This window comes from Acinonyx jubatus, chromosome A1, assembly GCF_027475565.1.
Source record: "Acinonyx jubatus isolate Ajub_Pintada_27869175 chromosome A1, VMU_Ajub_asm_v1.0, whole genome shotgun sequence".
Classification (NCBI taxonomy): Eukaryota; Metazoa; Chordata; class Mammalia; order Carnivora; family Felidae; genus Acinonyx; species Acinonyx jubatus.
Genome location: NC_069380.1, coordinates 122,292,595 through 122,318,179, shown reverse-complemented (window position 1 = coordinate 122,318,179; position 25,585 = coordinate 122,292,595). Strand labels below are relative to the sequence as shown.

General features: G+C 35.7%; 1 protein-coding gene across 1 annotated transcript in view; it reads right to left on the bottom strand.

Annotated features, from left to right (window-relative positions):
* MTREX (Mtr4 exosome RNA helicase) overlaps positions 1-25,585 on the bottom strand; it is a 105,315-nt gene that overhangs the window by 29,402 nt on the left and 50,328 nt on the right. Inside the window, exons 17-19 of the mRNA XM_015085579.3 lie at positions 21,828-22,000; positions 20,928-20,996; positions 8,067-8,195 (exon numbers count right to left, since the gene is read on the bottom strand). Of these exons, the coding sequence (XP_014941065.2) occupies positions 8,067-8,195; positions 20,928-20,996; positions 21,828-22,000 (371 nt within the window). The remainder of the gene's footprint in view (positions 1-8,066; positions 8,196-20,927; positions 20,997-21,827; positions 22,001-25,585) is intronic.

Genomic DNA, 25,585 nt, shown 5'->3' with positions numbered 1-25,585 from the left:
ATGATTGGATAAAGAAAATGTGGTATACATATGCAATAGAATATTACTCAGCCATCAAAAAGAATAAAATCTTGCCATCTGCAATGACATGGATGGGGGTAGAATGTACTATGCTAAGAGAAATAAATGTATCAGAGAAAGATATAATGAGTTCACTCATGTGTGGAATTTAAGACACAAAACAGATGAACATATGGGAAAGCTGGAGGAAAGAGAAGGGACACAAATCACAAGAGACTCTTTAATGATAGAGGATAAAATGAGAGTTGACGGAGGTGGGTGTGAGATGGGCTAGACTGGGTGATAAGTATTAAGTAGGACACTTGTGATAAGCATTGGGTGTTGTATGGAAATGATGAATAACTGAATTCTACTTTTGAAACCAACACTGCACTGTATATTAACTAATTAAAATTTTAAAAAAGGAAAAAGATAAGGTAGCTAACATCAGAAGTCAGTAAGTTTAAGTGAATACAACCTAAATAAGTTTCAGATGATCTCATTTCTTCCAATCAAATATTAGCTAAAATATAATTTTCGAATTTTTCATCCAGAAAAGATACATGTAGTTTTTTTTAGTGTTTATTTATTTTTTTGAAGGAGAAAGAGACAGAGCATGAGCAGGGGAGGGGCAGAGAGAGAGAGACACACACACACAGAATCTGAAGCAGGCTCCAGGTTTCACGCTGTCAGCAAAGAGCCCAACGTGGGATTCAAATTCACAAGCCATGAGATCATGACCTGAGCCGAAGTTGAAGGTTTAACCAACTGAGCCACCTGGGCACCCCCAGAAAAGATATTTTTTGAACTACATTTTAATCAAGTCCAGGCCCAGTTATTTAAACCAATATGTTTTATTAAATTTTAGATTTATAAAAACTAAATGTGTGCCTTGATCTAATTTTCCTTCAAGAACTCTGGAAATTAACCAAAAGCTTGCAGCAATCCAAGAAGCATTTAAAAAGCTTAATTTTGTATCATACACACTCCAAGTTAAAAGAAAGAAAAATGACTATGGAAATGCCACTTCCTATTCATATTTCATGCAAAGGAAATCTGGTTTAAACCTATCCAGAGTAGTGTTCACAGTAAGTAGAGTTGAGAGATGAAATTTCCTTATAAATTGTCTATGAATCCTGTGTCCAGGATTCCTATTCAAAATATTAATTTACAGAAGTGAACAATATTATATACATACACTATGTCTTAAGGTATAGTCCTTCTCTGTTTTACTAGTATGATCATTCAATAGAACTCAGAGTTCTTTTTAAAAAGGCATGTTTCATGCTCTGTGTATGTTGCTTTCTCAGCTGGAAATGCAATTCTTGTCTGAAAAGATCCTTACAAGTCAGTTTTCTTTTTTTTTTAATATTTTTTAAAATGTCTATTTAGTTTTGAGAGAGAGAGAGGGAGTGAGCGAGCGAGCACACGAGCATGAGCAAGGGAGGGGCAGAGAGAAAGGTAGACACAAAATCCAAAGCAGACTCCAGGCTCTTAGCTGTCAGCACAGAGCCCAATGTGGAGCTCGAACCCATGAACCGTGAGATCATGACGTGAGCCTAAGTTGGACACTTAACTGACTGAGCCACCCAGGAGCCCCAAGTCAGTTCATTTTCTTAATACTTCTTTTATAAAACCTTTATTGACTTCACCCCACCAAACACACTCTACTCCAGTTGAAGGATACATTTTTGATGTTCACTAACTTGAGCACAAAATGTTCCCCCCATTAAGCTGTAAACCCACTGAAATCAGAGATTATATATATAACTTATACTAATACATCCCCACTTAATTCCTGGAAATAAACTGAAAAAATGTTATATGCTGGGGTGTCTTGGTGGCTCAGACGGTTAAGCATCCGACTCTTTCATCAGCTCGGGTCATAATCTCACAGTTCTTAAGTTTAAGCCCCATGTCAGACTCTGGATTGACAGCACAGAGCCTGCTTGGGATTCTCTCTTCCTCTCTCTCTGCTCCTCCCCCACCCATCATCTCTTAAAAATAAATAAAAATTTTAAAAAATGTTATGCATTGGGTGACTCATTCAGTGAGGTTCTTGATTTTGGCTCAGGTCATGATTTCATGTTCTAGAGACTGAGCCCCCTGTCGGTGTAGAGCCTGCTTGGGATTCTCTCTTCCCCTCCCCCGCTCACTCTCATGCTCTCTCAAAATTAACCTTTAAAAAAAAATTATACTTCAATTATACCTCAGTTTAAAAAATGTTATAGAAGGAAAGACGCAGGTTGCCTAGGATCCAGTGGCATCTACCCTGCACAAACCATTAAAATGAGACAAATCATGATCATTATGTAGTACAAAGCTTCTCAATATCTTTAAGTAAAATGGGCACAGTGACTAAGCTAAATAAAATCTGGGCCAGAAGCAAGATAGACAACAAGTAAGTTTTCCTTAATACTAACTCCAATGAAATTAGTCATTAGATCATTATCTTGAAGAGTCAAAGCCTTCAGTGTGAAAGAATGCCATGACTTTTCATCGATGTCTGCCAGGAGAGAAAAAGAATGTTGGCATGTGTGCCACATGCTTGCCATTCCAAGCTGCAGTAACTTCAAAGGTCCTTTTGAATACAGTGACTATCAGCTAAATTGTGGGAGTTTTACTCTCATTTACAGTTAAGCAGTCAACTGTAAAATACACATTATGGAAAAAAAACCATACAAGTTATAATAGGGCTGAAGTTTGAGCAATGAAATTATAAGATTGAATTGAAACCAAACGTTAGGTGGGATTCGGAAGTAATTATACTTTTAATTATCACTCTAAAACATTTAATAATGAATAATATCCTTCAACACTGCCAATTCCAAATTTCACTGTCATTTGAAATGATCCAAAGCAGCATCCTCTGATGCTGCAATGGCAGATTTTAATTTCGATAAATCAAAGGTTATTATATCATATATCATCACAAAGACATTTCTTAAAATTCCTAGGAATACACCACATACTTAATGTTTTAAAATAACAAAATTCCAGTATATCTGCCTTCAAATACATACTTGGAATCTCAATATTGAGGTTTTACCTGCAGTAATTTTGTCCTAATTATTAAAAGGGGGGGTGAGATATTCAAGAAACACAGGTATCTCATATGGCAAACTGAATGTTTTGCAATTAATTGAAACCACAGGTAAACTGAGGAGCTTGGGAAGATGGCAGAACAAGAGGATCCTGAGCTCACCTCCTCCTATGGACACACCAAGACCTTAACTACAGTGCAGCTCATTCTGAAAAGGGACCAAAGACGTATAACAGCTCTTCCACAATGAGGATAAAGAAAAAAGGCCATACTGAGAAGAGTAGAAGGGGGCAGGGACACAGTTGGGAACCAACTCTGTCAGCATGGTGACCCACAAACAGGAGCGATATCACAAGCACACAGTTCCACCTGTGGAGTGAAAGGATCAAACCCCTGCCCTGGGATGTGCATCAGGAAGAAAAGCCCCCTTATAACATCTGGCTTTGAAAATCAAGGAAACTTTACTCTGGGAGAGTCGGAGGGCTAGAGGAAACTTAGAATCTACTCCTAAAGTGCCAGTGTGTTCATTCAGTTTGAGACCCAACAGAAAGGCACCAGTTTGAAAAACATACAAGTTATTAAGTGAAGGAGATCTACTAAGTAATTTTAGGGTGTGTGCCAAAAGGGCTGGAAGTGTAGGAATTTTCTCAAGAAATAAAGTCTTACCAGGTGCCATTTTTCTTCCCCTCCTGTAGCCTAGCTGGCCTGATGCTTGCAGAAGCCAGTTCTGACACTCTCCATTTACATTCTAGCACTGCTCAACCTGCTCTGGTGTTCCCCTGTGGATCATCCAACCCACCTGCCCTGACAGGAGTTCCCCCCCAAGTGGCTCATGCCATACCATACCCACCAGGCAGCCTCACCTAGAACCTGTGTCCACCCAAAGTGACTACTGCCAATATAACTAGTGAGCAGCAGCTAGAATTGGTATCTTGCCCGCCAGCATGGTCTCAACAATTATAGCTGGGCCTCACTAATTAAAACAAAAGAAATGAATAAATAAAATAAAATTACTCTCACTGACTAAAATAAAATGAAATAAAATGAAAATGGAATAAACGCTTCAAACAAAAGATACAAACACTGACTGAAAGGATAAAAAAACAAGATTCATCTACGTGTTGCCTACAAGAGACTCCCTTCAGACATAAAGACACAAACAGACTAAAAAGTGAAGAGATGGTAAAAGACATTCCATGCAAATGTAAGTGGGGGAAAAAAGCTGGGTAGCAACACTAAGACAAAACAGATTTTAAAACAAGAAGTGTAATAGGAGATAAAGAGAGACATTATATAATAATGAGATCAATCCAACAAGAGGATGTGACAATTGTAAATTTCTATGCATCCAACAGAGAAGCACTTAAACTTATAAAGCAAATATTCAGAAACACATTTGGAGAAATTGACAGTAATAAAGTAAGAGTAGGGGACATGAACATTTACATCAATGGACTGATCACCCAGATAGAAAATCAGTAAGGAAAACAGTCGCTCTGAAGAACACATTAGACAGCACAAAACAAACAGATATATACAAAACTTTCCATCCACAAGACAGAAGAATACACATAATTTTCAAGTGCACATGGAACACTTTCCAGGACAGATTACATGTGAGGCCACAAAACAAGTCTCAATGAATTTAAGCCTGAAATTATATCAAGCATCTTTTCCAACCACAATGGTATGAAACTAAAATTCCATTAGAAAGAAAAACTGGAAAAAAAACACAAATACAAAGACTGACTTTAACAATACATTTAAAGTATCATTCACCATGCTCAGGTGGGATTTATTCCAGGGATGCAAGGGTAGTTCAATATCCACAAATCAATCAACAGGATACACCACATTTACAAAAGGAAAGATAAAAATCATATGATTTCCACACATAAAGGAAAAGCTTGTAATAAAATTCAACATCTGTTCATGATAAAAACTCTCCACAAAACAGGTACAGATGGAACATACCCCAACAAAATATGGGACACATAACAAACCCACAGCTAATACCATTCTCAATGGTAAAAAGCTGAAAACTTATCCTCTAAGATTAAGAAGAAGGCAAGGATGACTACTGTTGCCATTTTTATTCAACATGGTACTGGAAATCCTAGTCACTGCAATCAGACATGAAAAAGAAATAAAAGGCATCCAAATTGGTAAGAAATAAGTAACACTGTCACTGTTTGCAAATGACATGGTATTACATACAGAAAACCATAAAGACAACACCAAAAATTGTTAGAATAAACAAATTTAGTGGAATTGCAGGATCAATATACAATTATCTGTTATGTTTCTCTACATTAATAACAAGCTGTAAGAAAGAGACATTAAGAAAATAATCCCATTTACAACTGCATCAAAAAGAATAAAATACCTAGGAATAAAGTTACCCAAGGAGGTGAAAGTCCTGTACTTTGAAAACTGTAAGATAATAATGAAAGAAATTGAAGATGACACAAAAAAAGGAAAAGATAGCCCATACTCAGGGACTAGAAGAATTACTACTGTTAAAATGGCCATACCACTCAAAAAATCTACAGACTGAATGCAATCCTTATCAGAACACCAACAGTATTTTTCAAAGAACTAAAACACACAATTCTAAAATTTGTGTAGAATCACAAAAACCCAACAAGCCCAACAACCGAAGTAATCCTGAGAAAGATAACAAAGCTGAGACTCAACACAATTCCAGATTTCAAACTATACTACAAAGTTACAGTAATCAAAACAGTATCATACTGGCACCAAAACAGATCAATGGAACAGAAAAGAGAGCCCAGAAATAAACCCATAAGGAAGGAAGGAAGGAAGGAAGGAAGGAAGGAAGGAAGGAAGGAAGGAAGGAAGGAAGGAAGGAAAGAAAGGAAGGAAGGAAGGAAGGAAGAAACCAACCAACCCATTCTATGGTCAATTAACCTAAGAAAAATGAGGTTAGAATGTACAATGTGGAAAAGGCAGTCTCTGCAATAAATGGTACTGACAAAACTAGACAGCCACATGCAAAAGAATTAAACTGGACCACTTTCCTATACCATATGAAAAAAATAAACTCAAAATGGATTAAAGAGCTAAATGTAAATAAGACCCAAAACCATAATACTCCTAAAAGAAAACAAAGAAAATATTGCCTTAGCAATATGTCTTTTTGGACTGGTCTCCTCAGGCAAGGGCAACACAAGCAAAAATACACAACAGAGTCTACATCAAACTAAAAAACTTTTGCACAGCAAAGGAAACCATCCACAACATGAAAAGGCAACCTACTTGAAGGAAAAAGATAATATTTGCAAATGATATATCCACTAAGAGGTTAATATCAAAAAAAAAAAGAAAATTAAAGGACTCATACAACCAAACACACACACAAGATCTGATTAAAATTAGACAGAGGACCTGAATAGATATTCTTCCAAAGAAGACATTCAGATAGCTGACACACACATGAAAAGATGCTCAGTATCACTAATCATCAGGGAAATGAGAATCCAAGCCACAATGAGACACCACCATACACCTGTTAGAACGACTAGTATCACAAAGATAAGAAATTAACTGCTGGTGAGGATGCGGAGAAAAGGGACCCCTTGTGAACTGCTGGTGAGAATGTAAATAGGTACAGCCACTATGGAAAACAGGCAGCTCGTCAAAAAATTAGCAACAGAAATATCATATGATCCATTAATCCCACTTCTGGTTATCACCCCTAAAAAAATGAAAACACTAATTTGAAAAGATATATGTACCCCTATGTTTATTGCAGCATTATATACAAATACAACAGGCAAGATATGGAAGCAATCTAACTGTCCATTAAGAGATGAATGGATAAAGGTGTGTTTTACACACACAGGCATAAAAAAGAAAGAAATCTTGTCACACGCAACAACATGGATGGACCTAGAGGGTATTATGTTAAGTGAAATACATCAAAGATAAATACCACATGATTTCACTTATATGTGACATCTAAAAAACAAAAGTAATAAACAAAAAGCCAAAAACAAACTTATAAATACAGAGAACAAACAGACTGGTGGTTGCGAGAGGGAAGGCAGGTGAGGTGATGGATGAAACATGTGAAGGGGATTAAGAGATACAAACTTCCAGTTAGAAAATGAGTTAAGTCACAGGGATGAAAAGCACAGCACGGGAAATAGAGCCAATAATATCATAATAACTTTATATGCTGGCAGATGGTAGCCAAACTTATCACGGTGAGCATTTTTTTAATGTTTATTTATTTACTTTGAGACAGTGTGCACATGTGTGTGAGTGCAAGTGGGGGAGGCACAGAGAGAGAGGAGAAAGAGAATCCCAAGCAGCCAGACACAGGGCTCAATCTCAGGAACCCTGAGATCAGGACCCGAGCCGAAATCAAGAGTCAAGGCACTTAACCAACTGAACCGAAATCAAGAGTCAAGGCACTTAACCAACTGAACCACCAACTGAACCAACTGAGGGCACCCAGATGCCCTCGTGGTGAGCATTTCTTAATATATATAAATACATAAATGTCGAATCACTAATATAATATTGTATGTCAACTATACTACAATTGAAATTTTGTTAAAAGCACATGTAAATTAAATGGTTCCAACTAGGGAAACTTACGAAGGAATTTTCAATTATTAAAACACTGCTTTCATATTTCAAAGGAATATAATAAACATGAAGTAACACTGTAAAATTATTTGATCATAAAAAAGATAAAACATCTTTAGTAGTCCCAGTAAAATCCAGCTTCATGTGAAAATTTAAATTATTAAATTCTCTTTATCTTTCACTTCATCTTTGTTTACCTGACCACAATTTGATACAGAAACAGAGAGCTTAAATGTCATTAATCATCCTTTTGATATTTTAGATGGCTTTAATATACCTTTAAAAACTCTGAAAACTTACAATTTTGACATCAAGTATGTTCACTATAATCATATGTAGGAAATATAGTGATTATAAATAATTCAATAAGTACTTGAAATCTGAAGATGATAAATAAAGTCCAAACCTGCATCTCTCCTTTCTCATCAGGCTTAGCTGGTTTTGCAGCCTCAGTAGCTGAATTTTTCAAACTTTCTTTGCTACAGCGCAGAAGTACTTCTACTACATATAAAGGATCCAGTTCACCAGAATTAGGCTAGAAAAAACAAGATAAAAGGAACTTATTAGGTCTTAAAAACTGATGGAAAAATTTTAAGTTTTATATGTACATGGACTATGTTCTCAGCATTTAGCATTATGATAATGGCACATACTGCGCAGTAAATATTTATGTCATGATATGAAGGCTGTCCTTCATCCTTCAACATGCTCTACTGGATGAGAAAACATAGAAATTAGTTGAAACTTCAGAACTCAGATTAGATTTTATGTTCAAGATGGTATGGCTGTAGACTTGATACTTATGAATTTAAACAGTATGAATTCTTAACTATGACATAAAATGCCATTTCAAGTTTCTAATGATTAATCATTTTATTTATTATATCAGAATTAGAAAAATAAACTGTAAGAAATTAACTGTGTCAGAAAACAAATCTGTTATCTTCAAATTATCCTAATTAAACAACATGAAAATTATCCTCATAGCACCTCTACAATGTGTTTTTATACCATTGTATTAAGACTTTATTAAAAGACTTTTTTATATTCTCTAATAAAAACATGATTGTTGAGATACAAGGATTAATTGCATGTGCAATTTATGATAATTTGTTTGACAGCAATGTCTTTCAAAGAGCAGTAAGACCTTTTTCTTCAGTAAAGAATTCCTCTCTGCTTTTTAATTCAACATGTGAGTGATCTCTTTTGCATAAAATCAATAAAAGGAAAGTTATTTTGATTGAGGAGTGAACATGTCAAAGAAATGACTCCTTAGTATCCCTCCAAGCACAGTTACTGTTCAAAACTGGAAAACTTCTGGGGCGCCCTGGGTGGCGCAGTCGGTTAAGCGTCCGACTTCAGCCAGGTCACGATCTCGCGGTCCGTGAATTCGAGCCCCGCGCTGGGCTCTGGGCTGATGGCTCGGAGCCTGGAGCCTGTTTCCGATTCTGTGTCTCCCTCTCTCTCTGCCCCTCCCCCGTTCATGCTCTGTCTCTCTCTGTCCCAAAAATAAATAAAAAACGTTGAAAAAAAATTAAAAAAAAAAAAAACTGGAAAACTTTTAATAAACCCATACCTACGATCTATTTCTGTAATCAACTACCAACTGCTTAACAATGGTAAAATATACTTCCAAATACAAACCAAAAATACAATCACAGTTATCTTAAATTACTGAGTTCAAATTTCTGAAAGCATAAGCTCCATTCCTCAAGAAAACCCAGTTTTTTTTCTTCAACTGGGTTTTTTTTTCCCCCTCAACATACTTTTTTTCAAAATATGGTTATTTTTAAAGAAGTTTCAAAACATTCCCCACTTCGGTATAGACACAAACGCCGAACAGTATTTTCAATTAGGTCTGTAACTGCAAAGATTATGTATTATGTAGAGCTTAGTCAATATAAAATAATTTTATAAACAATGAGCCAAATAGTTATGACCCAACTGTTAATTCTTCCAGGGGACAAATGACTGTAAGGAGAATCAAGGACTATTATCTTTAGTTTTCCAGACGGGAAAAAACCCACTGTGTGAGACACATTCTACGATCTCATTAATGAACTAACTCCAAAATGTTAGATGACAAATAAGTATTTAAACAAAAATAATCTAAGATTTATCAACAATCTGTAATGTAGAGAATTTAAAACTGTCTTACTAGGTTTAGCTCCAACTCCACAGATTTTTTTCAATTTAATATTCTCCCTCTGTAAGCTATATCACAGAAATGACTGTCAGAACTCAAGTATATCATATGTAATTTTTGTAAAGCTATCAAAATCACTCTCGACATTCCAGAGATATTCCTTAAGTGTTATGACAGAAGCACACCTCAAAAACTTTAGTGTGGCATCAAATGGAAATTTGCTGTTAAAAATATTTCTTAAGATTACACAACTGCTCTTTTCAATGAACTACTTCGAAGCTCTGTACTGTGGTAAAGATGGGTAACATCGTCCTTCACATAAAAGAGAAAATAGTTACTCAGATGTTTTATTTGGCTTTTCAATGATTGTCTTAGTATAAATTCTTTAAGTTTGTATGACTATCTCCTTACTTTTAACTTCTTAATCATATAATTGAACTATATTTTTCCTAACTTTTAATTCTTTTAAAAATATGGCTAATTTCCTACTATAAATGGAAATTTTCAGATTAAAATGTAATTTTGATTATCTCAAGTTTGTAGAATGTAAACAAATAATATAAAATAAATGTTGACAAGAACATCTGAATCTCTTTAAAATGCTTAAACTATTTTCTTTTTCAATGTATATTCTTCCTCTCTCTCTACCAAACCTTATTAACCTATAAAACTCTTTGACTTAGTATTCTGATAGGTTACATAATCAATAAGAAAGTAGTCCATGTTTTTAGTAAACAAATGTAAGCAACTTAGTGGGAAAATCAGTTTTACCATCAATTTAAACAGAAAAAAAGTGAAATGTGTTCTTCTCTATTCCCCATTCCATATTTGCCTAAAATAATTCTCATCAACCCGCACCACTTTTAAACATGGATTAAGGACCAAAAGAGAAATCATTTAAAAACTTGTTTACTGTGTGTATAAATGTAATTATGTTAGGGATAATTTTTCTCCCTTAAAAAACCTGAGATCAATTACCAGCATGACAGCACAAGGAGTTTTTACAAACCCACCTCCCAAGCAAACTTAAGAAAGTTATAAAAAACCAACCATGTAAAGTTGGTTTTGGAAATGGTTCTAAAGACATACAGCATATGAAGAAACATCTATTCAAGAAAATACACTAAAATTCGTTAGAAACAACCTAAGTCTGATATCTAAGCCAAGATCACTCCCACTTCATTCTTCCTAACTCAGCAAGACAGAAACTGCAGACTACTGAAGGCAAAAAACATAGCAAGGCTCCCTTCTCCCCAAAGCTCTCTCAGTTGGAGGGCAATTTTCCGAAGAGGGGGAGGATGGCAGCATTTCTTAACTTGCTCCCACCTACCCATTGCTGAGGCTAAGTTCTGGGCAAGTGAATCTGAGAAGTAGGGGTTCCCTTCTTCTGCCCAGCCACCAGTGGTTGGCCAGAGACTCTATCTTACATGTGTGGGACTGCTGAGAATGCTGGGGCCTCAACTGCTCTTGCTTACCTGACCGTTAAGGCACTGCTGTCATGCTGGGAGAGGCAAGCTGTAAATACTTGAGGCTACTGCCTCCATGCTTTACCTGCCAGGTCCTTACCTAAACACTTTAGGACATGCTAGGTAAAGCCAGTTTTGAGTGGGGTGGGTGGAAAAGACTGCTTGGGATTCTTTCTCTGCTCCTCAATCCAGCTAATCACTAACTTAATAAACAAGCAAATAACAATATGCCTGTGAGAGGGGAGGGAAAGAGGGACCAGTACCAAGAGTACTACATTATTTAAAATGTCCAATTTCAAAGAAAAAACGTTAAGACATGAAAAGTAAAGTATGATCCAAGACCTATGTACCAGCAAAAAAGCAAGAAACAGAATAAAGTACCTATCAGAGTCATCAGATGTTATATTAAACAAAGACTTAATGGTAGCCAGTATGCTCAAGTAAAGGAACCATAATTAAAGAATGTTCAATGGTAGCCAACTACGTTCAAACAAGTAAAGGAACCGTAATTAAAGAAGTAAAGGAAGGTACAATAACAATGTCATATCAAATAGAGTATCAATAAAGACAGATATGATAAAAACAAACAAAAAGGAAATCCATAAATTCATTATATACAATGCCTGAAATGAAAAAAATCACTAGAAGGGCTCAACAGATCTGAAGTAGAAGAAAACAGCAGCACATCTGAAAACAGGCTGACAGAGATTATGCAATCCAAAGAACAGCGGGGGGAAAAGGAGACAAATGAACAGAACCTCAGAGAAATGTAGGATAACAATAAGTACAACATACCCATATGTGAGTCCCAGGAGAGAAAGGGCTGAAAAAATATTTGACGAAATAATGGCTGAAAACTCTCAAATTAATTGAAAAACATTAATCTACGTATCCAGAAAACTCAATGGATACCAAGTAGAATGAATATAACGAGATGAAAAAACAGACACATCACAGTAAAAATGCAGAAAACCAAATACAAGGAGAAGACTCTTGAAAGCAGCAAGAGAAAAAGGACTCATCTCTCACAAAGGACCAGAACAAGATTAACAGCAGAAACTTTTCAGCACAATGAAGAACAGAAGGCAGTGCGTTGGCATATTCATAGAAAAACACTTGTTAGCCAAGAATCTATTTATCCAGGAAAGTTATCATTCAATAAAGACATTCCCAGAAAAAGAAAAACTGACACAATGTGTTGTTAGCAGATCTGCTTTGTTAAGTGTCTGACTCTTGATTTCAGCTCAGGTCATGATCTCACGGTTTGTGAGATCAAGCCCCATGTCTGGCTCTGCACTGACAGCACAAAGCCTGCTTGGGATTCTTTCTCTCCCTCTTTCTCTGCTCCTCCCCTGCTCGTACTCTCTCTCAAAAAAAACAAAAACAAAAACCCAAAAAAAACCTTTAAAAATAATTAAAGAATTATTTCTTTTTCTATTAAATGATTTAAAGGGTAAAATCAACATGTATATATTGAATTGTTAAGTCTATAATATATAGAAATGTTTGCCAATAATTTGCCAATAATACCACAAAGTAGGGGGGTAGGAGCAAAGTTGTACTGAGCTAAGGCAGTAACTCCAATGGTAACCTGAATCCAGAGGAACCAATAAAAGGTACCAGAAATGATAAATGATGAGATTAATATAACAAAAACTATAAATAAATACTTGCTCTCCTTTTGTCTAGAAATTGCACTATTGCCCCTGCCCTGAGCCTCACAAACAAATAACCTATCAACTATACTCACTATAGCACTCATACTAATTTGTCTCTAAGGTTCTTTGTATGTCCTAAAACTATATTAATAACTGTAATGTGTATTGTTGGGTTCATAACATTTGTAGACTATACCACAAAAAAGAGGGAAAATGGAATAAATGCATACAGGAGTAATAGTTCTACATCTCCCTGGAATTCAGTATAAATCTGAAACTTATTCTATTAACTTAATATGGAAATATTAAATATTGAGCCCTAGCAACCACTAAGAAAATAACAAAAAAAGAGAGAGAAAATATAAATTATAGAAAAAGAAATCATCAAATAAATTGAAATGTTATGTTAAAAAATAAGCACTGAATGCAAAACTAAAGGAGTAGAAAAACAAGGAATGAGACTATTGAAAACAAAAAGCATAATGAAAGACACAAATCCAACCATATCAATAACAGTAAAGGTGAATGGATTAACCAATCGATTAAGCAACCCAATCAATAGGCAGAAATTTTTCAGAATGAATAAAAAAAGATCTAACTATGCAGTCTGTAAGAGACAAAGTTGAACCTCAATGACACAAGATTTAAAATAAAAAGATGGAAAAAGGTGTATCATGTAAGCAACAAAAAAAGGTGACATAACTATGCTAATTTCAGATAAATTTCTACTTTAATAGAAAACAAAAACACATAAAGCAAAAAATGACAGAAATGAGAAGAGACATAGACAATTCAAAAACAATAGTTGAGGGACCCCTGGGTAGCTCAGTCAGTTAAAGCATCTGACTGTGGATTTCAGCTCAGGTCATGATCTCCCTGCTTAGGATTTTTGCTCTCCTTTTCTCTTTCTCACTCTTTCAAAATAAACTTTAAAACAAAACAAAAATAATAGTTGAGACTTTAATGTCTCACTTTTAATAATGCATAGAACAACTAAACATAAAGATCTGCAACAAAGAAACAGAAGACATAAACAACACTATAAACCAACCAGACCTAAATACACATCTATAGAATATCTCAACCAAAATATACATTCTTCTCAACTGCACATAAAACATTCTGCAGGATAGACCACATGTCAGGCCATTAAACAAATCTCAATAAATTCAAAAGGAATGAAATAATACCAATTATTTCTCAATAACAATGGGATGACATTAGAAATCAAATATAGGGGGCACCTGGGTGGCTTAATTGGTTAAGTGTTCGACTTCGGCTCAAGTCATAATCTCACAGTTCGTGGGTTTGAGTCCTGCATAGGGCTCTGTGTTAACCAGAGCCTGGAGCCTGCTTCAAATTCTGTGCCTCCCTCTCTCTCTGCCCCTCCTCACACACCCCACCTCCCCGCTCAAAAATAAACATTAAAAAAAAAAAAGACATAAATTTGGGAATTTCATGAATATATGGAAATTAACACATTCCTAAATAACCAGTGAGTCACAGAAGAAATCAAAAGGGAAATTAGAAAATACCTGGAAGTGAATGAAAATGAAGAAACAATATACCAAAACCTAAGGGATGCAGTTAAAATATCTGCAGGGAAATTAACAAGGATAAATGCCTATATTAAAAGGAAAGAAAGACCTCCAATTAATAACTTAACCTCCCACCTTAAGACAATAAAAAAGAACAGCAAACTAAACCTAAAGCTAACAGATGGAAGGATTAATAAAGGAGCAAAAATTAAGAAAATGAAAAATACAAAAAAAAAAACAACCCACTGAGACCAAACAGCTGGTTCTTCGAGAGCAACAAAATTGACAAACGTTTGGCTAGATGAAAGATTCAAATTATTAGAATGAAAAATCAAAGAAGGACATTACTGGCCACCTTATGGAAATAAATTGGATTACAAAGTAATATGATGAACAACTGTGTACAAGTAAATTAGGTAACCTAGATGAAATGGACTAATTTCTAAGAAAGCAAATCAATGAAACGAATTCAAGAAGAAATAAACAATCTTGAAAAGACCTATAAAACTGACTTAGTAATCATAAACTACCTACAAGGAAAAGCTGAGGCCCAGGTGCCAAATTCTTCCAATTAAAAAAAAATAACATGAAGAGATGCTCAATGTCGCTCATCAGGGAAATACAAATCAAAACCACACTCAGATATCACCTCACGCCAGTCAGAGTGGCCAAAATGAACAAATCAGGAGACTATAGATGCTGGAGAGGATGTGGAGAAACGGGAACCCTCTTGCACTGCTGGTGGGAATGCAAATTGGTGCAGCCACTCTGGAAAACAGGGTGGAGGTTCCTCAAAAAATTAAAAATAGACCTACCCTATGACCCAGCAATAGCACTGCTAGGAATTTACCCAAGGGATACGGGAGTACTGATGCATAGGGGCACTTGTACCCCAATGTTTATAGCAGCACTCTCAACAATAGCCAAATTATGGAAAGAGCCTAAATGTCCATCAACTGATGAATGGATAAAGAAATTGTGGCTTATATACACAATGGAGTACTACGTGGCAATGAGAAAGAATGAAATATGGCCCTTTGTAGCAACGTGGATGGAACTGGAGAGTGTGATGCTAAGTGAAATAAGCCATACAGAAAAAGACAGATACCATATGTTTTCACTCTTATGCGGATCCTGAGAATCTTAACTGAAACCCATGGGGGAGGAGAAGGGAAAAAAAAAAGAGGTTAGAGTGGGAGAGAGCCAAAGCATAAGAGACTCTTAAAAACTGAGAACAAACAGGGCTGATGGGGGGTGGGAGGGAGGGAAGGGTGGGTGATGGGTATTCAGGAGGGCACCTTTTGGGATGAGCACTGGGTATTGTATGGAAACCAATTTGACAATAAATTTCATATATTGAAAAAAATAAAAAACATAAATTAAAAAAAATAATACCAGTTCTTCAAAAACTCTTCAAAAAACAGAAGAGAAGGGGAACACTTTCAAACTCATTATGAGGTCAGCATTAATCTGTTACCAAACTCAAAGACATCAAAAGAAAACTACAGACATATATCTCCTGTGAATGTGAATGCAGAAATCTTGTGCAATATACCAGCAAACTGAATCCAGCAACACATAAAAAAAAAAAAAATAATAATAATCCCCCTAGCAGGATTTACCCAAGAATCCAAAATTGGTTTAACAGGTGAAAACCAATTAATCTAATATACTGTTATCAGAATAAATACAAGATAGAATAAAAAATAACCCCATGATTATCTGAATAGGTACATAAAAAGCATTTGACAAAATACAACAATTTTTCATGATAGAAACACTCAACAAACTAGGAACAGAAAGAAACTTCCTGAACTTGTTAAAGGACACTTACCAAAACCCAAAGCTAACATCATTGTTAATAGACAAGGCATGGACATTTTCCCTCTAACTTAGGAAAACAACAAGCATATCTGCTCACTATTAATACAGTACTCAAGGGTTTAGACAGAATGATTAGGCAAAACAAAAACAAAACAAAAAGACCTAAAATGCATTCACACTGGGAAGAGGGAAGTAAAACCATCTCTATTTGCAGACACAACAGGGCCCTGTATACAGAAAATAAAGTGTATAATTCATACTCGAAAAACAATAAATTACTAATTAAAGAATACCTAAATAAGAGGGAAAATATGCTACGTTCATGATTGAAACACTTATTATGTTAAGATAAGCAATATTCTCCAAACTGATCTATAGATTCATGTGCAAGCCATCTGAGAAACCCAGCTGACTTCTTTGTAAAAACTGACAAGCAGATAATCAAATTCATGAGGAATTTTAAGGATCCCAGAATAGCCAAAACAATCTTGAAAAAGAAGAACAAAGCTGGAGAACTCCTAAGTCTACTTTTTTGAAACTTAACTACAAAGATACGGTAAATGAAGACAATATGATACTGGCATTGGGACAGACACAGAGGTCAAGAGAATGGAACTGAGAGTCCAGAAATAAACCTATGTCTATGATCATCTGAGGTTTGATAAGGATGACAAGATTATTTAAAGAGGAAAGAATTTCCCAACAACCAGGGTTAGGACAAGAATGGAGCTGGATCCTTACCTTATACCACATACAAAAATTAACTGAAAATGGATAAAGGGCCTAAATATAAGGGCTTAAACAATAAAACTCTTAGAAGAAAACACAGGGGTACATCTTCATGACCTTGATGTTGGCAGTAGTTTCTTTTTTTTGTTTGTTTTTTAATGTTTATTTATTTTTGAGAGAGAGCAGAGAGAGCGAACAAGAAGAGACGGGAGGTGGGAAGAGCAGGGTGTGTGTGGATAGAACAGAGGATCTGAAGCGAAGTCTGTGCTGACAGCAGAGCCTGATGTGGGACTTGAATTCATGAACCGTAAGGTCACGACCTGTGCCTAAGTCAGACACTTAACTGACTGAGCCACCAGGTGCCCCCTGGCCATAGTTTCTTATATAGGACACCAAAACCATGAGTAACAAGAAAAAAAAAAATTGATTAACTGGATTACATCAAACTAAAACCTTTTGTGCTACAAAGGACACTATCAAGAAAGTGAAGACAAGACAGAAAATGGGAGAAAAATATTTGGAAATCAAGTATCATAAAGAACTCGTAACTTAGAAATAAAAAGAAAACTCAATTTCAATTTGAGCAAAAGAGCTGAAGACATTTCTCCAAAGAATATACAAATGGCCAATAAGCACATAAAAAGAGGGGTGCCTGAGGGCTCAGTCGGGTGAGTGTCAACTTTGGCTCAGTTCATGATCTCGCAGGCTGTGGGTTTGAGCCCCCGTCTCAGGCTCTATGATGATAGCCTGGAGCTTGGAGCCTGCTTCAGATCCTGTGTCTCCCTCCATCTCTGCCCCTTCCTTGCTTGCACTCTGCCTCTCTCTCTCTCAAAAATACATAAGCATTAAAAATAAAAAATAAAATTTAAAAAAGCACACAGAAAGATCCTTGACAGTATTTAGTCATCATGGAAATACAAATCAAGACCACAACGAGATACCATTATACATCCAGAGTAATAAAAAGTCAGGTATTAAGGGTTGATGAAGATGTGAAGAAATCAAAACCCTCATACACTGCTACTGGCAATGTGAAATGGTGCAGACACTTGAGAAAACAACCTGACAGTTCTTTAAATGGTCATACAGTACCCATAGGACCCAGCAATTTCACACCCAAGAGAAACGAAAACATATGTCCACACAAAAACTTAGACATGGATGCTTACAGGCACATTATTCATAATAGCCCAAAGGTGGAAACAGTCCAAGGATAAACAAAACATAGTGTATCTGTACAATGGAATGCTATTCAATCATAAAAAGAAATGAAGTGCTGACATATCCAACATGCTTAAACCCTGAAGACATTATGCTAAGCCAGACACAAAAGACCACATACCACATGATGATTCAATTTAACGAAATTTTCAGAATAGGCAAATCTATAGAGAGCAGATCAGTAGTTGTTTAGGACTGAGGGTATGGGAAGATAGGGTGGGATGTGTAAATACTATCTCAATAAAACTGATGAAAAAAGAAACACATGCAATATGTAAACCCTGTAGTGGAAAAAAAAAAAAATAGCACTTCAGTACACTGTAGGTAAAAATATTCTGCCCTAGCAAATTCCCTTAAATACAGACAAGTTATGGAATGAATAAACTGGCAACGGCTTTTCCATCATGAATTATGTAAGTATGAAAGGAACCACAACATTTAGCATTTACTGCCACACTTTCCAATGTACACAGAAAACAGAACTTAACAGCTGTCAGAAGTTTCAATAAAGACTACCATCCTTTAAAGTGCTTCTCAAGGAAAATCTTATCTATGTTACTAATAATTATTCCTAAAGAAAATAATGCATGTGTGTATGGAAAGGAGAAGAGGTAGGCAAGCATTTAATAGTTTCTCATGGCTAAAGGTAGTGAAATAGAAAATATAAAAGGCTCTAAGTCAGAGCTAGTCACAACTCAAATGAATAATACCGATGCAATCTTTGTCAAGGTTAAAATCCCAAGCTTCACTTCATTATGTGTTTTTAAAAAAGGGGAAGGACAGAATGAAAGAGGCAACTTTATCCAGTTTAATACTGTTAGACTCAATAAAGCCAACTTTTTTTGAAACCTTACCATCACTAACACTCCCCCCAACTTCCCACACAAGTCTGTCCATTTTGGTCCCTCAGTCTCCACCATGTGAACCCTTCTATTACCATCCTCCTTCTGACTCACTCCCGAAAGAGTAAGAGTCTCCTTAAATTGACAAACTTGCGTCTACTATGCTATCTCTTCCAGTATCCTTCAAACACTGTAACAATACAGAAACTTCTGATCAGATCAATCCCTCCCTCAAAAATAAACATTAAAAAAACACCCAAACTAAATGCAAGCAAACCAATCAGCCAACCAACTCATCTTCAAACATATGTTCTACCATTGTTTTCACATGTTTAGATTGAGACCCAATACACTCAAATGTATATTTTAACTATTTTCCATGATTAACTTCAATACTTTTAAAAATTTTACTCTTTAACTGAAATGTTCTGGGCCTGCTGCACATCGCTGCTCCTCCAGTGGTAAATATTCATTAAATGAATACTACTCTTTCTTCAAGGTTCCTTTGAAAGTTTAAATTATCTTCCTAATTAGATGCCATCTCTAATAGCTCAGACATAATTTCTTCTTCCTCTGTGCTACAAATGCACTTTACTTACATCTTTACTAAAATACTTATACTATCCTGCCTTTTATTTTAATTATCTGCTTTCTGCTGTTCACCAAAAGATGTAAGCACAGAGATTTTGCATGTGGCCAATGAATGCTTATTAAATTGGGATCCAAGTGTGACAATACTTAAAAAACAAATCTTATAATTACTAATGAAGATGGTGATTTATCAAAATGGTAAAAACAAATTGAATATCCTTAAGAAGTTCATCTCGCGGTCTGTAAGTTCGAGCCCCGCGTCAGGCTCTGGGCTGATGGCTCAGAGCCTGGAGCCTGTTTCCGATTCTGTCTCCCCCTCTCTCTCTGCCCCTCCCCCGTTCATGCTCTGTCTCTCTCTGTCCCAAAAATAAATAAACGTTGAAAAAAAAAAAATTTAAAAAGAAGTTCTTCAGTAGGATTAATCACAGATCACTCACAAAAACACCCATTACCAACCCATGAACTTAATTGTTTCTCCAAAACAAATGCTTCAGTATCTCCAAATTCATTTACATTTATCAGGAATAACTTCCAATCCGAAAGCTTAATTCCTACATGTTTTATTCACAGGTGGGAAAAAGAAGTTAATGACAACAAAATCATAATGGTAAACCTCATGAAAATGCAGATACATCTTATGAAAACTATTCATTTTTAAAAATAAGGAAAAATATACATGGAAACACAAAATATCTTGCCTGAGGTTACACACTGACAGAAAATATAACAGACGGAATGGCTAACTTAATTTCAAGACAGTCACTCACGTAACAAGTTAACAAAATCTTCCTTGATTTTATATACAAATAATCTTTCCAAAATATTTGTATAAATAATGACCAAAGTAAATTTCATTACTGTCTTCCTTTAGAGGGAATAAGTAAATCTAGCTCTTCTAATACCTTTTCTTCAAATCTCTATTATATACCTGAATCAAAATTCTAATTTTCAGTGTCAGAAGATAATTTTTCTCTAATATTCAAATAGTTTAGAGAGTAAAATTATAAAAAGTACTAATGAATTCAGAGAAGACATGCATATTGTAATGAAATTAAAATCTGTGGTTGTTAGGAAAACAACCACAGCACTTTAAGGATAAAATTTAAGATAATTCAAAACCTTAATTCCTCATGGTAGAATTTAATACAGCTTCTCTTAAAGTAATGCTATCTCTACTTTGATCAATTTCATGAGTCTGAAAAAACTTCACGAAAAATTTATATATGATTCTACCTTAAGGGAAATGGCTTACCTTGACATTTGACTTTTTGGAGAAATTTACCACTACTCCCCAGCCAAAATCATCTCCTTCATTCTTTACCTAAAAAGAAAAGGAAGCAAGTAAACACGAACATTTATGTCAAAAGGCAATTGTAGACTTCCATGCCCATGTTATATATGGCCTATATAAGGCTAAGAAAACTTTGAGTTTTCCTGGTAAAATATTTGTTGAAAGATCACTATTAAACATAAGTAAAAAGATTATTAGCCTTAAAGAAAGAAATGACCACCAAATTTCACAGGCCTCTAGAATAGCAATAGGAATCTCTCAACTGGCAATCAAATTTTTAAAATGATATGATGCATATGTTCTGAAAATATCTGAAATCTTTCTATATTTTATAGCTAATGACTTCAACCAGTTCTTAAAACTACCTACAAAACCGCTTCTATTTTTTGATTACTGGAAATATTTTATTTCCAAAAGTGTCTACTTCAATTTATATCCCCCAAGATGAAAATCAGTGTAGATTAAAAGGTCTTCACCCATGACCCTACCCCCAATCAATCCCATGTGAAATGTGTAAAAACAACATAATTAATATAGATCAAGTCTTGTAGCAGGAAGCATTTCTACAAGAAAAAAAAAAATTAAGGGGCGCCTGGGTGGCTCAGTCGGTTGAGCGTCTGACTTAGGCTCAGGTCACGATCTTGCGGTTCAGTTCATGTGTTTGAGCCCTGCGTCAGGCTCTGTGCTGACAGTTCAGTGCCTGAAGCCTACTTCGGATTCTATGTCTCCCTCTCTCTCTGTCCCTCTGCCACCCCTCTCAAGAAGTAAACACTAAAAAATTAAAAACAAAAAATTAAAATCTTGATCCAAAAAATATTAAATACTGAAACATCCAAATAATTTATAAAAAAAATGACATACCTTTACCAAACGACCTGGCTGTAGAAATGGTAAGCAGTATTTTGGTTTGTGAATATATTCTTCAATTTCTTTACCCAGTTTGGCAAGCTGCTGTCTAATCTTATAATAGATGACAACACTTTCCTCATTTGGTATTACTATTTTATTATACTGTTCTTCTGAGTTCTTTACCTCTGTAAATAAAACACATACAAAATATTTAAAAAATATACTTACATAAATTTTATAAAAGATACCTCTGTTTTCCTACTACAAATGTGGAAAAGAAAGTCAGCCTGCATTGATAACTGTAAGTCATCCTGTGTATTTTCTCCTTTCTACATTAAGGTGCCACATTAAAGTTCCTCAACTCACTAACTGTCAATCCTCAAAGTGAGTCTGAATTGGCAGACATGTGATAAACTGTTTCACTCCTATGGATGTGGGAAGGGGGTTACTTATACTAGGCCTATCCTGCTCAATACAGCACTGTCCTGTAAAACTTTCTGTGATGGTAGAAATGTACTTTGTCAGCCTTTTCCAATATATTGCCAGCAGACACTAGCCATATGTGGCTATTTAAATTAAAATTAATTCAAAATTAAATATTTAGTTCCTCAATAGCACTAGCACCATTTCAAATTCTCAACTGCCATATGCGGTTACTGACTGACTTCTGTACTTGAATAGCACAGATATAGAACATTTCCACCACTGTGTAAAGTCCCACTGGATAGAACTATTTTGGATCTTTTAAATAATATGCTGCTTTCACTTTCAGCAAGAATCCAGTCTGCTACTGACATCAGACTTTTACCACCACCAGGGTGTAGGTCGCTAAAACTGAGGACTGGCAATTCAACTACAGTTCTTTCTCTACTGAGTCAGTGGCCAAAACAGAGGCCCCTTTCCAGAAGTGTCCTCTTAATCTAACCATTTGATACCATTCCCTGCTCTGATTCTTGCACCTAGTGCTGACTTCCCTTCTTCACTCATTTCATTACACCTCCATCCCATTGTGAACAAACACTATTTCAACTGGGGTAAAATACACAAACCATAAAACTCACCATTAATACATTTACTACATTCACAGCATATGCAACTATCACCACCATTCACTTCTAGAATATTTTCACTCCTCCAAATGGAAACTCCATACTCATTAAGTAAACACTCCTCATTCCCTCCTTCCCTTAGTCCTTGACAACCTTTCTGTCTGTATGGATTCTAGATATTTCACATATATGTAATCACATATATGTGCCCTTTGTGTTTGGCCTCCCTCACTGAGCAGGTTTTCAAGGTTTAACCACACTGTAGCACAGCATGTATCAGTACTTCACTCCTTTTTATGACTGAATATTATTCCACTATATGAGTTTACCATTTTGGTGATCTGTTTATCAGTTGATGGACATTTGGATTATTTCCACCTTTTGGCTACTGTGAATAGTATTGTCATGAACATTCATGCACAAGTTTTTGTTTGAAAATACTTTTCTGTTTTTGGTTATATACCCAAGAGTGCAAGTGTTGGATATTATAATAATTCTATATTTAACTTGTTGAGGAAGTGAACTATTTTCCACAATTACCATACCGTTTTGTTAATTATCTTAAAAAACAAAACAAAACAAAACAAAACAAAACAAACGGGGCACCTGGGTGGCTCAGTTGGTTAAGCATCTGCTTCAGGTCGGGTCATGATCTCACAGTTCATAGTTCAAGCCCCATGTTAAGCTCTGTGCTGACAGCTCAGAGCCTGCAGGCTGCTTCAGATTCTGTCTCTCTCTGCCCCTCCCCTGCTCACACACACTCTCTCTCTCAAATATAAATAAAACACTAAAAACAATTTAAAAAACAAAAAACAAAAAAACCCAAAACCTATCCTCGTGAGTGTGAAGTGGCATCTCTATGTGGTTATGACTGGCATTTACCTAATAACTAATGATATTGAGCATCTTTTTGTGTGCTTGTTGGCTAATGGTTTATCCTCTTTGTGGAAAAATGTCTATTCAAACATTCTGTACATTTAAAAATTACATTATTTGTCTTTTCTGTTTGTGAGTTATTGAAAGTTCTTTACATATTCTGGATATTAGACCCTTATGAGATATGTGATTTGCAAATTATTTTCTCCCATTCTGTGGACTTTACTTTTTACTTTATTTACTAGTGGTGTCTATGAAAGCATAAAAGTTTTTAATTTTGATGAAATCAAAATTTATTCACTTTTCCTTTTGTTGCTTCCACTTTCATTGTCTTATATAAGAAATGACTGCCAAATACAAGGTTATGGGGATTTATATCTATGTTTTCTTCTAAGAGTTTTATGGTTTCAGCTCTTCTTTCAGGACTTTCATTTAATTGTAGTTAATTTTTGTATATGGTGCGTCTGTTTCATTTTTTAAATGTTTGTTTATTTTTGAGAGAGACAGAACGCGAGCAAGGGAGGGGCAGAGAGAGAGAGACACAGAATCTGAAGCAGTCTCCAGGTTCTGAGCTGTCAGCACAGAGCCCGACACGGGGCTCAAACTCACAAACCAAAAGATCATGACCTGAACCGAAGTCAGATGCTTAACCGACTCAGGTACCCAGGCGCCCCTCATTTTTTACCTGTGGCTATCCCACTGCTCCAAGAGCATGTGTTAAAAATCAAATGATGAACAAACTGAGGGTTGATGGGGGGTGGGAGGGAGGGAAGGGTGGGTGATGGGTATTGAGGAGGGCACCTTTTGGGATGAGCACTGGGTGTTGTATGGAAACCAATTTGACAATAAATTTCATATATTGAAAAAAAAGTGAGTCTATTTAAAAACCTAAGTTTTGTTTGTTTTGTTGTTTTTCAAAAAAAAAAAAAGAAAAAAGAAAATCAACTGATGACAGGTGTATGGATTTACTTCTAGACTCTCAATTCTATTCCATTGATCAAACTCTCTATGTAATCTGCGTGTTTTAATTTCTTTATCCACAAAGTGAAGATAACAAGAGCACCCATTCTCCACAAGACTATAATTAGAGATTAACTGACAAAAGATACGGGAGGAACTTAGCTAAGAGTATAGCACACAGTACATACTCAGGGAGGATATTACAAGTTTCATTATTATTTTTATTATCATCTTCAGCATTCTCACAGACTGTTCCCTCAAATTTCTGGTCTTCTGCATTTCCTTAGGCATAATACATCATCTTAAGTTATTTTTAAATAAACTACATGGCTTCTTATAAGAACTGTATACATTCAATGAAGACTAGAAGCAATTCTTACCGCATATATGGCAATAAATATTATTTATAAAACTATAAAAGAATATTTCACAGACTAAAGTGAATAAGCAGTTTTATAAGGGGCAGGGGGCGCCTAGATGGCTGAGTCAGTTAAACATCTGACTCCTGATTTCAGCTCAGTTTGTGGTCTCACAGTTCATGAGTTCGAGCCCCAGGTGAGGCTCCACACTGACCATGCAGAACCTGCCAGGATTCTCTCTCTCTCTCTCTGTCTCTCTCTCTCTCGCAGCCTCCACACTGACCATGCAGAGCCTCCTTGGGATTCTCTCTCTGTCTGGTCACCTTCCCTCTCTCCCTCTCAAAAATGATAGACTTAAAAAAAAAAGAAATTTTGTAAGGAAAACTAAACAGAAATGTTAATCCTGCTGCCCCATTTAAAGTTACAAAGTAACACTGGTAGGCATCAATGAAACACTAAGCACTGACAGAATGTGTTTATGGAGACAATAGAGGCTTAAATATTGTTCCCCATCCTCCACTCCAAA